Source organism: Gobio gobio, assembly GCF_949357685.1.
Source record: "Gobio gobio genome assembly, chromosome: 2".
NCBI lineage: Eukaryota > Metazoa > Chordata > Actinopteri > Cypriniformes > Gobionidae > Gobio > Gobio gobio.
In genome coordinates, this window is record NC_137098.1 from 13,797,774 (window position 1) to 13,815,385 (window position 17,612).

The window sequence follows — 17,612 nt, forward strand, 5'->3', positions numbered from 1 at the left end:
GGACGAGGGTAGGAATAATTCATTTACAGTATGAGAATTTGAAAATGTTTTTATAAATGATGAAATAAACGAATACATACTTAATATAATTGTATTTCATACTAAATGCAGATGTAAATGTATGTTCATTAACAAAAACAGTAACCTTTGTAAAATTTGTTACAACCTCATTTTTATATTGTAAAATTTAAATATTTGGACTGTTTGAGTTTTATTAACCATTGGTCTTTCATAGTATCATACATTTAAATCATAATAACCACAGTTAAAAACATGAGTATAGCACCTCAATACCATGGTGAAATGTAACTGTATGGTTTCTATGGTATTTGGGTCAATGACAAATAAGAAAAATACTTTTTTTAAGATAAAAAATAATAATTTTAAGCAAAAGAGTTTTAAAATGCATTTTTATTTCCAAAAAAAAAAAAAAAAAACGTATAGTGTTGATTCATATTGCTTTTAAGACAGCATTAATTCATTATTAAACATATATATTACACTGAAAGGAATAGTTTCCATATCTGTTTTTTTAGCTTGTTGATATTGTTTTCCAAGTGTTAAATGGTATTATTTTGTTCTAACAAACCTAACTGAAACTAAAATGAAAAAAACTATTTTAGTGAAAAAGGGCTCCAGAATACACAAAAAGCCTGTTCTCATTAATAAGGGTTATTTCAGGTGGAAGTGTCAAGCAATGGTTTTCAGTCATGCATCGATGATTGTGAAGTCAGGCTTGTATTTTCTTCTCCTGTCGATCATTCCGACAGCATATTTATTTATTTTATTTTAATTAAACTTGCAATTCCATGTCCACCTGACTCCACACCAATTGACAGAATGTCAGGTCCCATAGAAACAAACATTTACATTTCACATTGCATTGTTTTGTTCATTGTTTTTGAGAATAATGGGATTGATGGCTTTTGCCAACTTACAGTATCCTGCCCTAAAACAATAATTCCACTCTTCTGAATTGATTTAGAATCATAGAAAAGAGGAAACATATAGTTACTATAGATAACATTAAGTTAAGTTGTTAATAGCCTTGTGAATTTCTGAAGATGATTTAATAAGATTTTAATAATGGAACAGATGTTTGTTAAATATATCGACAGGCACGGCTCACAGGGAACGTGGATGACTCTTATGAATGGGCTATAGTCACTGTTCAAAAATCATCCCAAAATGCCCAAAAACAAAATAGGAAAGGTGGCTAATACTTCTTCCCCCAGTATCAAAAAAAATATTAAAAACAATTTAATAAAAAGGTAATTCTCAAAATATGGTGACAAACCTGGTCTCGACTTTTGAGTTGACAAACTAAAAAAAAAAAAAAATTATAATATGAAAGACTGTATTGATTTTGCACATTAAAAATACTTCAACTGCTTGAAAACCCCCCACTTGCTTCCATTATGTATTACCTCTATATTTCCAGTTGTTCAGTTCTTTAATCATTTCATACAAGCTTTCGTAAGAAAAAAGCCTTTCATATGTCGTGCCCATTTTTGAAACACTTCGATAAGAATGTAGACTAGTGTCAGTGTAATGTGTACTTAGAGAATGAAATAAACTGGTTAAATTTACTGACTGATTTGCTCTTTTCAGATTATCACATTTGTTTAAAGCCTATTTTTGTAATATTTAATGCCATTTATTTTGGCTATGTTTAAAAAAAAAAAAAATCTCAAGGAACCTGGTAAAAGAAAAGTATATAATGTTAATGCATCCTTTCTGCATACTGTAAAATGCACCATAAAATGTCATATAGCCTGTATAACTTGGGGTAATGAGACTTTTTAAGTATACAAACAAAACAATAAAACATAATTAATAGAACTAAATAGTGGAAACAATATTGAAGAAACAGCACAAATAATTACAAATACATCCGCAGAGGTCTTTTCATATAACGTTTAATGGCAAATATCAGTATATCCCATGTACAGTTAACATTTTGATGCAAAATTTCTGCAACCATCACGGGACAATGGAAGTCAAACAGTTAGAGCCCAAAGTGCAGGTCCATTGGTTACAAACTCAAGACAGAACACATTTTTTTATGAAAATATCATAACATTTCTGACACACATACTAAAATTTTTTCTAAAAACAGACAAATTATTGGAAGGGCAAGAACAAATCCCAACTACTGGCCAGACCAGGCTTGCAGAAAGGAAAAATCCTTATTGTGGAGCCTTGTAACTAATTGCTAAAATGTATGTAGTAAAATACTGATAGTACTATTTGCATTTATTTTTATACAAAAATATTGTTGTTTCTGCTTGGTATAAAATACACTATTCAGATGAAAACACAATTGTATTACATTTTACATGCAGTGAACTGAACGCTGATATGCATGTATATAATACAAACTCAAAACTTAGTCCATGAGCTACTGCACAGTCTTGGATGTCATGGCCGGATCCTCGGCCCTCTGCTTGGTAAAATAGCTGCTGTGCTGGAACTTGATGACTTCGTTTCCCCAGCTGGTCCAGTCAGACTGGAGACTTCGGGCAAACAACTCTAAACACTTGGGTTTGCCGCTAATGTAAGGCTTTAGCACAGCTGTAGTACAAAAAAGAAAGAATTAGCACAAAAGCTATACATTAGGGGCAATTTTTTTTACACAGTGGACCCTGACCCTCAACATCAGCAGGACAAAACATACCATAGTGAACTACAGACAAGTGCACTGATAATAACAATACAAGTTTTTTTTCCATGCAGAAGACACGCTTGTGACACACTTGTACTTCAAATCTTAAAAGTTATGAAACTGTACTTGCAGATAATATAATATTAATGAAATTAAAGGCCACTTAAAGGAATAGTTCACCCAAACATGAAAATTAGCCCTACTCACCCTCAAGTCATCCTAGTTGTATATGACATTCTTCTTTCAGATTAATAAAATCAGAGTTACATTAAAAAAATATCTTGGCTCTTTCAAGCTTTATAAATGGCTGTTTCTGTTTTGAAGTCCACAAAAGTGCATCTCTCCATCATAAAAGTGCTCCACACGGCCCGGGGGGTTAATAAAGGCCTTCTGAAGTGAAGCGATGCGTTTGTGTAAGAAAAATACCCATATTTAAAAGTCTACAAACTGTAACCTCTAACATCAGTTTACTGACGTATGTGCGTCCACGAGAGACTGACGTAGGATGCTCCGGTGAGAATATGCTACTTCTCACTAGTTCTTCCGCATTCGTCAACGGAACTTACGCTACGCCTGCATCCTACATCATACGCTGGAATGCCAGTCTCCCGTGAACATGCGTACGACAGTTAGCAGAAGCTAGAGATTACAGTTTGTAAAGTTGGAGTTGGTGGTCCAGTGGGTTAAACCATGGAACTGATACGCAGAAGGTTGCTGGTTCGATCCCAAATGTCACCACCAGTGTGTCCTTGAGTAAGGCACTTTACTCCATGTTGATCCAGGGGGATTGTCCCTGTAATAAGGCCACTGGATATTATATATATATATATATGGACGCTTTGGATAAAAGCGTCTGCCAAATGCATAAATGTAAATGTAAAGTTTTAAATATGGATATTTTTCTTACACAAACGCATCGCTTCACTTCAGAAGGCCTTTATTAACCCCCCGGGCCGTGTGGAGCACTTTTATGATGGATACATGCACTTTTATGGACTTCAAAACAGAAACAGCCATTCACTGCCAGTATTCGTCTGAAAGAAGAATGTCATATACACCTAGGATGGCTTGAGGGTGAGTAAATCATGGGCTAATTTTCATTTCTAGGTGAACTATCCCTTTAAGTTTATTTAAAGAAGGTAAACTTTCATGACTATAGCCCTATTCGGACAGGACTAGTTTTCTTAACGACATTTGCGTTACAATTGTATCACTTGACGTTTGTGATTTCATGTATTGATTCGGATGGGAGTCGGGACTAACATCTCCATGTTCATTACAGAGGTGGGTGGGTGTTTTCTAGATGTGGGCGTTACAGTAGGTCATGTGCTGTGCTGGCATGCATTACGTATGACGTATCTTAAGTTACTATTTATTGATATGATTTTAATTTATTATAAAAGCCCTATTTAAGTAAACTTCATGAGTTAATTTACCTGAGGTCATTTTTCAGGACCTAAAAGTCACTGTAATCTTTGCTGACATTGTCCGTAATGATTAGTGAGATGGCACATTCGGACGGGACTAAAATAACTGAGAAGCTCTGGTATGTTTCTTAACATACTTAAGTACAATTAGAAATAGTGCAGTTTGTAAGAACGTCAAATAAAAAGTTAGGTCATGTTATGATAATCCTTTGTCATGCTTTATGTGTGGTCTTAAACCCTATTCGCAAGGGATTAGTATTATGTGGGCACCTCGTGTGATTTAGAAATTACTCCCCCACATCTGAATTTTGCGTGGCGCATTCGCACGGGATAAGCAAGCCTGTGATTTTACTTGAATTTACTGACTTCTCCCGGATATGATGTCAAGACTTGTAAATGTTTTTTAGTTTTAGATATAGCTGTATGAAATTATAAACAGTCGTATCAATATCATTTTGATTGTTTTATAGTAATAAAAATAATTTAGTTCAGTTAGAGAACAGACGCTACAATTAAAAACGGAACTATAATAACAATACACGGCGGATCAAGATTCAGTTTCAAACCTAAATGTAAAAGTGCCCATTTAAGCGAGTTTGTCATTGTACTGCTTTTTTTGTTGTTTTTCATTAAGAATAATATTAAACACACCATTCAAGCAATTTACTCCCAAATTGGTGCTCATTCAAGTGAAAGTATAATCCGCGTGGCCGCACGGAATTCATAACGGTGCGCATTTTATGCAGCCTAGCTCCATTCTTCGTGAAAGATAAAGATAAAAATGCGCACAGGAAATAAAAACCTTGCAAAAATTATATCCGATCCGCCTAATCCCGGCCAAATCACAGAGATGCCGATTCGCACGGGACTAATATTATCACAGGACCTCTGTGTTTGGCGAAATATGGTAGGTCATTTGCGAGGGAATTTTTACTGTACATATTACAGACATGGCTGATTCGCACGGGATTAAGATCACAGACATTCTCTGCAATTATTACAAATCACCAGAGGTCCCCAGATAATTCTAATCCCGTGCGAATAGGGCTTTACATAGCCTACTAAAGCACATGTAAAGTACTTGATTATAATTTGAACTGTAGCATGTTATTTCAATATTACATTTAAGGTTATATATATATATATATATATATATTTTTTTTTTATTTTTTTTTATTTTTTTATTACATTGAAATATATTTTAACTCTTGGTTTCACAGACAAGGCTTAAGCTACTCCCAGACTAAAATGCATGTTTGAGCTGTTTAAATGGAAAGCAACATGCACTGACATATTCCAAAATATGTCAGTGTCATTGTCTTGTCTCAAGTCTTTGTTTCTAAAAGCTACTTAAATATCTCAATTGAACTAACTAATCCTGGCTTAACCTAACAATTAAAGTAATTATAAAATTACATATAAAAATGTACTTAAGTCCTACATAGTTCAGCTAACTGCATTTAATATAAATTTAAGATATAATTAATTAACTTCCATTTAATTGCAATTAATATGAGGATTAAGTCTCAGAAAACATTACTTTTAGTTTGCAAATAAGTACATTTTTAAACTGTATTATTTTCGTAAGAGGACTTATGAAAATAATACACTTTAAAAATGCACTTATTTAAAAAGTGCAACCTTTTCAAAAGGGTAGGCAGGCAGAGACAATTATGTATAAGCACAAATATAATTAACACAACTGAGCAAATAAAAAAAGTAGCTGCTTATAGTGCAGAAACACAGATCTGTTTTAAGCATGTGTACCTGACAACGAAGGCTTATGGGAGTGCAGTACTGAGGGGACGCTGATCAGAAGCCGTTGCTCTGGAAGCTCATCCACTGCTGAAGACCTGTAAAACACAATGAGCATTGGAGATTATAATATAAAAAGATGGAAGAAAAGAAGACACCAATGTGAAACATACACTCATTACCTGACTGTGGGGTCAGTGCAAGAGCGATACTTGCCAAGCACCAGCACTTCATAAGGCTTCTTGTGTTGTGAATCCAGAGGAAACACAAACTCCCCTGTTCGAGTCACCTGGAGAGTCAGCCAAAATATCATCACAAGCTGAGCAGTGTTGGTGACTTCTACTTTAAAAAGTAACGTTATATTATTGCAATCCTCCTTAAAAGCAGTAATTAATTACGTTTGGTTGAAAACCCATTAGCTACTTCAGAATACTTAGATTAAAACTTTATGACCTTTATGAAGCACCAATGATTTGAATGAACTTTCAATGGATGGATAAAAATCTCTCAGGTTTCATAAAAAACATCCCGATCTGTATTTTGAAGATGAACGAATATCATACAGGTTTGGAACAAGCCTTCTGAACTCGTGTTGAAAACTGAAGCCAAAGCTTATCGATCGCCCCCAGGTGGTTGGTCCCAGTATAGCTCATAAGCCCCGCCCCTCCATGTTTTCTAATGGACGCGATACAAACGAAACAATAAAATTACAGTTGAATTAATTTTTTCCCAAAGATGGCTTGTCATTTTAGGCAGTTTTAATCACGATTTCATTTCAAGTGTTCGTTCTTTAAATAAGTTTGGTTTTAGGTAGTTATTTGATGCTATAAAAATGGTAGTGTGACGTCATGATTGACAGCTTCTCTGAGTGAAGTAGTCACCGAGGCACTAACAGACTTTTTTCAGGATTTTAGGAGATTGGAGCTTTAGCTTTAATTTCTACATTTCCATAACTGTTCATTTTACACCAACATAATGAATTGTTCTGCATCTGCAAGAGTGTGGACGGGCTTTTGATATCGCGGCTCTACTTCCTGCTCTCTACAGCGCAGACTCTGATCCCGAGGTCCCTACTGCGCAGACTCTGTCCCAAATCTATCCCAAATCCAGAGATGTCAGCGCCATATTCAGACGTTGGCGGCTTCACTTTTCTTCAGTGGAGGTCCTCAGTCATGTTAGATCAAGTTATTTCATTTTTTATTTTTATTAATCAGAATGGTTTGAAATGCCACCCATCCACCATCATCTTCCGCTTATCCGGGGCCGGGTCGCGGGGGCAACAGTCTAAGCAGAGACGCCCAGACTTCCCTCTCCCTAGCCACTTTTTCCAGCTCTTCAGGGGGGGCCCCGAGGCGTTCCCAGGCCAGCCGGGAGACATAATCCCTCCAGCGTGTCCTAGGTCTTCCCCGGGGCCTCCTCCCGGTGGGACGTGCCTGGAACACCTCCCTGGGAAGGCATCCAGGAGGCATCCGAAATAAATGCCCGAGCCACCTCAGCTGGCTCCTCTCGATGTGGAGGAGCAACGGCTCTACTCTGAGCTCCTCCCGAGTGACTGAGCTTCTCACCTCTAAGGGAGCGCCCAGCCACCCTACGGAGAAAGCTCATTTCGGCCGTCTGTATCCGGGATCTTGTCCTTTCGGTCATGTCCCACAGCTCATGACCATAGGTGAGAGTAGGAACGTAGATCGACCGATAAATCGAGAGCTTTGCCTTACAGCTCAGCTCCTTCTTTACCACGACAGACCGGTACATCAACTGCATTACTGCAGAAGCTGCACCGATCAGTCTGCCAACATGCACCGGGAACAGGTCTGACTTACTGCCGGCAATGCGAATGAAGCTCTTGCTCCGGTCGTACAGGGACCGAACAGCCCTAAGCAGTGGGCCGCCGATCCCATACTCCCAGAGCACCCTCCACAGGATGCCACGAGGAACACAGTCGAATGCCTTCTCCAAATCCACAAAACACATGTGGACTGGTTGGGCAAACTCCCATGAACCCTCCAGCACCCTGGAAAGGGTATAGAGCTGGTCCAGTGTTCCACGACCGGGACGAAAACCACACTGTTCCTCCTGAATCCGAGGTTCCACTATCGGTCGAATTCTCCTCTCCAGTACCCTGGCATAAACTTTCCCGGGGAGGCTGAGAAGTGTGATCCCCCTATAGTTGGAACACACTCTCCGGTCCCCCTTCTTGAAAAGAGGGACCACCACCCCGGTCTGCCAGTCCAGAGGTACTGTCCCCAACCGCCATGCGATGTTGCAGAGGCGTGTCAGCCAAGACAGCCCCACAACATCCAGAGACTTGAGGTACTCAGGGCGGATCTCATCCACCCCCGGTGCCTTGCCACCGAGGAGCTTTTTAACTACCTCGATGACTTCAGCCTGGGTGATCGACGAGTCCTCCTCCGAGTCCCCAGCCACTGCTTCCTCAATGGAAGACATGTCGGTGGGATTGAGGAGATCCTCGAAGTATTCCTTCCACCGCCCGACGATATCCCCAGTTGAGGTCAACAGGTGCCCATCTCCACTGTAAACAGTGTTGGTAGGGCACTGCTTCCCCCTGCTGAGGCGTCGAACGTTTTGCCAGAATCTCTTTCTCCATGGCCTCCCCGAACTCCTCCCAGGCCCGATTTTTTGCCTCCACGACTACCCGGGCTGCATTCCGCTTGGCCTGCCGGTACCTGGCCTGCCGGTACCTGTCAGCTGCCTCCGGAGTCCCACAAGCCATCCAGGCCCGATAGGACTCCTCCTTCAGCTTGACGGCATCCCTTACTTCCGGTGTCCACCACCGGGTTCGGGGATCGAACAGGCACCGGAGACCTTACGGCAACAGCTCCAAGCGGCCGCATCGACAAAGGAGGTGGAGAACATGGTCCACTCGGACTCAATATCTCCAGACTCCCTCGGGATCCGGTCGAAGCTCCGCCGGAGGTGGGAGTTGAAGATCTCTCTGACAGGGGGCTCGGCCAAACGTTCCCAACAGACCCTCACAGTACGTTTGGGTCTGCCGAGTCTGTCCAGCTTCCTCTCCCGCCATCGGATCCAACTCACCACCAGGTGGTGATCAGTTGACAGCTCCGCCCCTCTCTTCACCCGAGTGTCCAAGACATATGGCCGAAGGTCTGATGAGACGACCAGAAAGTCGGTCATCGACCTCCGGTCTAGGGTGTCCTGGTGCCACGTGCACTGATGGACACCCTTATGCTTGAACATGGTGTTCGTTATGGACAAACTGTGGCTAGCACAGAAATCCTATAACAGAACACCACTCGGGTTCAGATCAGGGGGGCCGTTCCTCCCAATCACGCCCTTCCAGGCGCTCGCATATGAGCTCCAACCCCGGGCCTGGCTCCAGGGTGGGGCCCCGGCTGCGCCATGCCGGGCGACGTCTCGGCCCTTGTTGTAATTGACATCATAAAGGGTTTGTGAACTGTTCTCAGTCTGGCCCGTCACCAAGGACCTGTTTGTCTTGGGAGACCCTACCAGGGGCATATAGCCCCAGACAACATAGCTCCCAGGATCATTCGGGTACTCAAACTTCCCCACCACGATAAGGTGACAGTTCAAGGAGAGGCTAATGATGAAGTAGTCTTTATTAATGTCTAAATATATATCCAAATGCAAAACCTAATAAAAGTAATTATGTCTCAAAATACTGTTATAAGCAACTAGAGAATGAATATATAAAATCATTATTAATATTATTATTAATTTGATATATTAAATAGCTTTGATCTATTTTTAACTTAAACACGGAATTAATTCAAAATATTGCAAAATATTTTGTTCTATTTGTATTTATTTTATATAGAAATAAATGATTCACCATTAAGGGGTTAATATTGTCTAGTACAACAAAAATAATTAAATAATACATTTAAATATAAAATACTAATAAAAAAAATGCTTATTGTTTTAAGTCTATTTTGAGATCCGAGTATCATAAGTGTGACACCAAGTGAGGAATACCAGAGGGTTATTGGCATCCTTCCCTCCTAACTAGTGTTTTAGGGTTCTTTTTCTCTTCTTGTGCAGTTATTATGCTGTGTGTGTACCTTGACCCAGAGCCACTCTGCTAGCACTTCAACTGCCCAGTGTGGGTAGAGCTCTTCTTTGATGAAACGCAGGTGCTTTGCCCGGTTGGTTACCCACGTAACCACTAAACATTCTGGAGCAGCCAGTCTTGGCACAGGAAGCTGCTTGAGCTGAGAGGATGGCAGAGAACTGTATCTGTCAATCATACCATGATATGATTTCAGAATAATTTCATAGTCCCATGAACAGGTATGCATGAATGTCTATGTGGAGTCACGTTACCTGTTGCTTCTTTTGACAGATTTGTTTTCCCATGGCGGATCAAGGATTATAAGGTCAAACTTCTCTCCACCTGTAGTCAAAATGTAGCAATATAAAAAACTCAGAGTCACTAAACAAAATGATGCAAAATTGGAAGCATCTAAAGGAGCATAACAAAATGACTAAAACTTAAACTAAAATTGGAAACACTTTGCAATAAGTTCCCATTAGTTAACTTTGGTTGATGCATTAACTAAGAATAAGCAAAATTGTTAGAGTATTTAATACATTTGTTAATGTTAGTTTATAAATATACAACTGTTTGTTAGTTCATGTTAGCTCAGGTCCATTTAATAATATTAAAGACCCCCTGTGGTGAAAATAAAGTTATTAAAGAGCACCTATCATGGAATTTTGAAATTTACCTTTCATGTGGTGTGTAACATAGATCTAAGTGAACAAAAACATCCTGCAAAGTTTGAAATATGACAGTGCACCGTGTATATAGTTATTTTCTTTCAAAAGTAAGAGTCGACTCAGTCATTTTTAAGAATCATTAGAAGACCGAAGCTTTTTCTCTGACTAGATGACGTCAACTTGTCAAGTTATTTGAATACGATATGCCCACTTATTGCGCTCTAGGACGCCAGTGAAAACTAGAAAACACCATGGCAACGAGACGCTGTGTTCTGAAGTGCGACTCAAAAGCAAACTTTTTTCGTCTGCCCAAGGATGAGCATTTGAAGACTAAGTGGCTTGAAGACAAACCATACACCGTCGCGATTGTGTGTTTATTAGTCTTCAAATGTCTCTATTTGCATGTTTCGCGATCTCAGGAAGCTTTTATTATGGACTTCTATTATGGCACATGGTATCTTCTTCGTCTGTCTGTACCATATATGGACTACATGTGCACAGAGCGCCCTCCGGCTGCCAGTATGAATTGAAAACAACACATAAGAGACATCTGCGCATTTTGAGGAAGTATTGAATAAAAAATACTCCTCTGTTTAGAAATTTGACACAGACATATGAGAATCTATCAATATTTCTCCTTATCTGCACACTTTTGAACTAAAAGCCCTGAGGGATGTTGATTTGTCGCGAGTCTTCGTGAGGAGAATAGAGGAGTTTTTTTATGAATGAGATCAGCTGAGGCTCATATTACAATCAAACGGTACCGACACGGTTTTCATATTCATAACTCCTGACACATAAACAAATTACTGTCACTATAAGACTTTGAGAATAAAACAGAGGTAAAAAATGGAAGCTTGACTCTTAGATCTTTTAAATGATGTATAGATTGACATGGTAATTACTTACATCTGAGAGTCATTTGAGCTAATTTAAACAAATAAAGGGCGAATGCGCCCTCAATCCGGTTAAGAGGTTCCGAAAACCATTTATGGTGATGGGCGTTCCGTTTCCGAAAATATCTGCACAGACTATACCAATCACAACTGACTGGGTCATCGGACCAATCACCGCAGATTAGCGTCACGTAAAGGTGGGGTTTTGAAAAGTGAATCACTAAAGGAATCATTTGAGAATCGCTGTCAAAACAGGTAAAAATAAATGCATATAAGAAAACTAAAGTCTTTTTTGTCATTGCATGCATGCAAAACTGTTGTTGGGGTCTTCTAAAACAATATTTGAAACATTTTAAATGCCATAATAGGTGCTCTTTAATGTTGTTTATATGTCTATGTGGTGTTTTTAATATTATAGACAAACCGTGTGCAAATTCATAAGTCAACACCATTGCTGAGTTTTTAAAACTTAAGTCCTTAAAACTGCAGTGAACCAAAGACTACCTTGTAACCAATCACGTCAACATGTGGGCGAGCTTTAGCATATCATTATCTATTCTCTGAAGCAGGGGAGTCTCAAGAGAAGCCAAATTATCCCGGTATATTTATGTATATGATTATGACTTATGTATATGTTGTATATTATGATGAACTATATGCCTTTCGCCATTGACATTCTGTACACACCGGGACGCATTTTCGCGCGCGCTTATCGCCAGCGTTTTTCGGCGCGTCTTGAGTGTTCACACCCAAGCGATTTTCACTGATGATGCACCGAGTAAACGTGCACCTTCAGTAGATGGCGCTCCCGGTACACAAGGTGGTGCTGCGGCACTTACGCTTCTGACACTCGCTTGTCACACAGAAGAAGAGAGACAGTATTTACGTGCTTGCCAAAACCATAGATATATTATGTCTATGGCCAAAACCATTCACACACTTTTTGCTAACTGGCAAGCAGCATTAGCCGCTCATCTTCTTCTTTGTCTACTTACTACTTCTTCATCGTATCAATGTGTGCTCGGCAAGACCGTTTTGTGCTTGAGCGCCACCAAGTCGTGTTTTACTGTCACTTCAGCAGCTCCAGGCACGTGAATAAAAGTGCTGATCTCATTGGTTGGCCAGTTTTTAACGTGCCACGTCAAAAAAAAAACGAACCCGAGGCATTTTTTTTTTTTAAATGACGCTTTTACGCCTGCCGTTTTGCGCGTTGGTGTGCACACTCACATTGGCACCCTTTGTTTAGTCACGAGACGTTAAACGTTGGCGATAAACGTGTGCGAAAATCGTCCCGGTGTGAACAGGCCTTTAGTTGTTCAAAGCGTTTCTAAAGGCCTGTACACACCAGGACGAATATTGCATGTGCTTATCGCCAGCATTTTTCGGCGCGTCTTGAGTGTTCACACCCAAGCGATTTTCACTGGCGATGCACCGAGTGAACGTGCAAATTCAGGAGATGGCGCTCCCGGTACACAAAGTGGTGCTGCGGCACTTACGCTTCTGACACTCGCTTGTCACACAGAAGAAGAGAGACAGTATTTACGTGCTTGCCAAAACCATAGATATATGTCTATGGCCAAAACCATTCACACACTTTTTGCTAACTGGCAAGCAGCATTAGCCGCTCATCTTCTTCTTTGTCTACTTACTACTTCTTCATCGTATCAATGTGTGCTCGGAAAGACCGTTTTGTGCTTGAGTGCCACCAAGTCGTGTTTTACTGTCATTTCAGCAGCTCCAGGCACGTGAACAAAAGTGCTGATCTCATTGGTTGGCCATTTTTTAATGCGCCGCGTCAAAATAAAAAGACGAACCCGAGGTGTTTTTTTTTTTAAATGACGCTTTTACGCCTGGCGTTTTGCCAGTGTGTGTGTACACTCACATTGGTGCCCTTTGTTTAGTCACAAGGCGTTGAACGTCAGCGATAAACGCGCACGAAAATCGTCCCGGTGTGAACAGGCCTTAAGGATGCTGATTTTTAGAAGGCAGACTGGTGAACTGGAACATGGTTTGTGTAACATTAGCAACACATTATTAGCTGTTTGCTAACGTACTCAAGCAAAAAGCTAACTGTTATGTGTCTGATGTTGTAAAGAGCGATACCATTGTTCAGGGATTACTATAGTAAAGGCCTGTTCACACCGGGACGATTTTCGTGTGCGTTTATCGCCAACGCGATAAAGACTCAAGGTATTCTGAGCTGTGGTGTGTGTGTGGAGGCGGGGCTAATTTACATATTCATGAATTTGTGTATACTACATGAAGCAAGGGTGTAGGGTTACATTCAAGCCATTTTAAGGCACAAATAAAAAATTTTCACAGGAATTTTTTTTTTTAAATGTCATTTTGGTGATCAAAGATGAGTTTTAAGAGATACAATTATTGACTACAGGGAGACTACTTTTAATAATACATTAGTAAATGTTACATTTAATATTACTCAAGATTAAGAAATGTTTTAGAATTTTTATTTATTTATTATTGTTAGTTATGTTAACTAATGTAATTAACTAATGTTAACAAATGGAATTTGTATTCTAAAATTGGAATTTTCTAAATATTAAAGCAAATTCAAAATATTAATAAATATAATAATATATAAATAATACTAAAAACAATACTGGTCTTGAAAGCTTTAAGGCATTTAGCTGCTCTACATAAAAAAATAAAAATAAACCAATTTCTGTAATAGCATAGTAAATTAAAACTCACTGTTGACAAGTGGATGCATACGTGTGATGTCAGACAACAGGAATCGGCTGCGGGGGGGCAATAGATACTTCTCCCTCATCAGCGTGACCTCATAAGCGCAGTCAAATGGGTTTTCAGTGATGTATGAGAATAGGTCAAGCGGTGGATCCAGTCCATCTCTGTTCAGCGTCTGCACTGGTGCCACCACAGACTCGTCCGTTAATGGGAGCTGTTTGGCCATGTCACATAAGGCAGCTAGCTGGCACTCGTGTGTTGGCAGGGATTCAGAGGGCGGTGTGGTCAAAGCTTCGGTCAAGAATCCACATTGACGACCAGCTTCCAGAAGAGACTGAGAGCCCTCCAGAACCACTGACCTGATCTGAGGGGAAAAAAAATTAAAAACTAGGCATGCACAGAAAGAGTGTGTGTGAGAGGAAAATCCTGATGGAATTCTATTGGAATTTCTAAAATAATTTGGAATCAGTCCTAAAAGATCCATTTTAGTATGCACAGAGTACATGAAAGATTTACAACATTTATAAAACAAGACAAGAAATATGACGTAGATGAAAAAATTGGACCTGATGAGGTGGTTAATATGGGCTTCAAAACTGAGCAAGGAATCCAATGTTATTAAATGTTTCAAAAAGTCAGATTTTCGGATCATTAACGCAGTTGTTTATAAAACTAAGTGTGGTAACAGGAAATTTAAAGGGTTAGTTCACCCAAAAATAAAAACACCCTCATGTCATTCCAAACCCGTAAAAAACTTTTTTAACAACTACCACTTTCAAGTCCCAATAAGGTAGTAAAGGCATCATTATAATACTACAGGGGTGTTGAATGCTTGAATCTGATTGGTTGATGAACATTCTAAGGTGTGCAATTAATTTCAGGGAAACGCACGGCTAAAGTAGTTCCAGGCAGGTCTTGACAGCTTTACAATTCCATATAACTTCGCTAAATGATTTCTGCTATTTCAAATGTCCTTACGGCCTACAACAGCAAATAACCTAAACCCACAATGACACTGACCCAGCAAATAAATATAGTAAACAATAGGATAAAAACAAAACATTATTTTCTATGTTTTTTGCCGCAAAAATACGTTTCATTAGGCTAGGTTCGGTTTCTCCCACTCTGTCCCACTTTATTTACAAAATATTAATCTCAACACGCAAATTATGTTTTTTTGCACAAAGCACTCGCTTCGCTTCATAAAATTGAGGTTAAACCACTGAAATCACGTGGATTACTTTTATGTCTGTACTACTTTTCTCTGGCGTGAAAGTGGTAGTTGCGTAGACAGTCAGTGGAGGGACAGAAAGCTCTCCAACTTCATGAAAAAGATCTTAATTTGTGTTCCGAAGATGAATGAATGTCTTCTGGGTTTGGAATGACATGAGGGTGAGTAAATAATGAAGGAATTTTCAGTTGAGTGAACTAACCCTTTAAGCCACATTGCTAAATAATCTTAAATTAGAAAGAGAAGTGGACCGAGTACCGAACCTTGAGGAACACCTTACTCTGAGTAAACTTAAGCCAGGTAAATTGCATAACTGACAAACATTAGAAAATATTCAAAAGACCCTTGAAACAAAATTAAAAAAATAAAACAACATTGCCATCGGATCCTAATTGTATCCATTAGGGTTAGTTCCAAATGATGACATTGTTATGAAATGCCAATAGAATTCTGTACGGATTCCTTCACGTTTTATTGACACGGGCTAATTTAAGAAATAAATAAAGCATTGTCACCTTGTCATGATAAATATGGGCATCTAACTCCCCTGTATTGAGATCACGCTGCTTTCTCTTTCGTTTCTGCAAATAAAAACAAACTGTAACTAATCATACAGAAATCTCCAGAGACCTTATAATCAAACACAGTTTATCAATTAAAACAATAACAGCAACAAAAACTATGGCGGTCTTGCTTTGTCCTTTGCATACCTTTCGTATTTGTAGATCAATCTTTGCACCTTCACCATTGCTATGTTTTGCAGGAATACTGCTTGTCAAGATATCTGTGTTCTGTTGAATTTGAACGTGGGGCTTCAATATACTAAAATATTCCCTCTTGAAACAGTATTTGAAGTACGTCGGCTTTTCAAGCCCAGCACTATAACACACACAGCGCTGCAAACCCTCATCTATGTGAGTGCAAGAGTCCAGCAGCCAGCCCCAAGAGTTACCACACAGAATAGACATTTACAAAATAGTGGTATAATGACCGTCGAAATTATTCAAACTGTTTGGTGTCACCCCGTTTCATCTCAGCATAAATGCTGCTGCTTCTTCTTTTAATGTTTAATGGCGGTCCGCGGTTGGCAAGCTTGCTTTTGGTGCATTACCGCCACCGGCTGGACTAGTGTGGAGCATCAACGTCAAATTCATTTAGTAAAAATTATGACATTCCCCCAGTTTCACAGTAACTAGTCATAGACTAAAATGTATTTTTGAGCTGTTTTAAATGAAAGCAGCATGCACTGACATAGCAGTGCCATTGTTTTGTCTCAAGATGCACACCAGTAGGCCTAATGTTTTTTTCTAGGGCACATTTATAAAAGCTACTTAAATGTCCTAATTGAACTAAAGCATAATCCTGGCTTAATATAAGCCCTGTCTGTAAAACCAGGCCTTAAAATTATTAATACTAATTAGATACTAAGTCATCATTTTTTAACTTTTTTTAACTATATTCTCACCAGAGCGTAGCCTATAGGCCTATGTCTATATATGTCTCATACGCTGGAACACCAGTCTTTCGTGAACGCACGTACAACAGTTAGAGATTACATTGTTTGTAAAGTTTTAAATAGGCCTATGGATATTTTTCTTTCACAAACCAATAAATTTGCTTCAGAAGGAAGAAGAAATACGCTTTATTAACCCCCGGAGCCGTGTGGATTACTTTTATAATGAATGGATGCACTTTTATGGATGGCAAATAATTTCCTCCATCTTAACAATGAGAAAACAGGTGATTATCTTTGGTCCCTCCAAAACCAGAAACTCTACTTAGACAATCTCACTCCATATGTTAAGTCACATGCAAAAAGGTGTTATCTTTGATTCTGAGCTTTGTCTTGAAAAAAAAAAAATTAGCTCAGTTGTTAAAAACTGTTTCTATCAATTGAGAATCATTTCCAGACTTAAATCGACTCTTTCCTTTCAAGACTTCCTGTTTATTTTATAATTCAATAAAAAAATGTGCTGATTGTTTTTAAAGCTCTTAACGGACAAGCCCCATCTTACATCCCTAATCTTGTTCATTTGAATTCTGCTCCTAAGTCCCTCAGATCTGCCAATAAAGCTCTCTTATATGTCCCACGGTCACGACTTAAAATGAAAGGTGACAGAGCCTTTGCAGTTGCTGCTCCACGATCATAGAATCAGTTGCCACCTGACATTGAGTGCTTCTGTTTCTGTTTTAAAATCTAGACTTAAAGGGATAGT

The 17,612-nt window shown here is 39.2% G+C and overlaps 1 protein-coding gene across 2 annotated transcripts; it reads right to left on the reverse strand.

Moving 5' to 3' along the window:
* Positions 1–1,901: 1,901 nt before the first annotated feature.
* Positions 1,902–16,478, reverse strand: mettl4 (methyltransferase 4, N6-adenosine). 2 transcript variants are annotated; one of them, XM_079839342.1, is made up of 8 exons: positions 16,107–16,478; positions 15,912–15,977; positions 14,172–14,529; positions 10,168–10,237; positions 9,906–10,080; positions 6,030–6,136; positions 5,860–5,945; positions 1,902–2,574 (listed from the first exon to the last, which is right to left on the reverse strand). In XM_079839342.1, the coding sequence occupies exons 1-8, from the start codon at positions 16,362–16,364 to the stop codon at positions 2,402–2,404; spliced, it is 1,293 nt and encodes a 430-aa protein (XP_079695468.1). In that variant the 5' UTR covers positions 16,365–16,478; the 3' UTR covers positions 1,902–2,401. The 2 variants fall into 2 exon arrangements, with proteins under 2 accessions (XP_079695468.1, XP_079695469.1); XM_079839343.1 differs by having other exon boundaries at positions 1,910–2,574; positions 9,906–10,074; positions 16,107–16,439.
* Positions 16,479–17,612: the final 1,134 nt, after the last annotated feature.

Coding starts and splice junctions, on each gene's coding strand:
- mettl4 (XM_079839342.1), bottom strand. CDS start 16,364: ATGTCTATTCTGTGTGGTAACTCTTGGGGCTGGCTGCTGGACTCTTGC. Junction 10,081..10,167: donor TCTGTCAAAAGAAGCAACAG/GTAACGTGACTC, acceptor TATGATTGACAG/ATACAGTTCTCTGCCATCCT. Junction 5,946..6,029: donor TGCACTGACCCCACAGTCAG/GTAATGAGTGTA, acceptor TGTGTTTTACAG/GTCTTCAGCAGTGGATGAGC.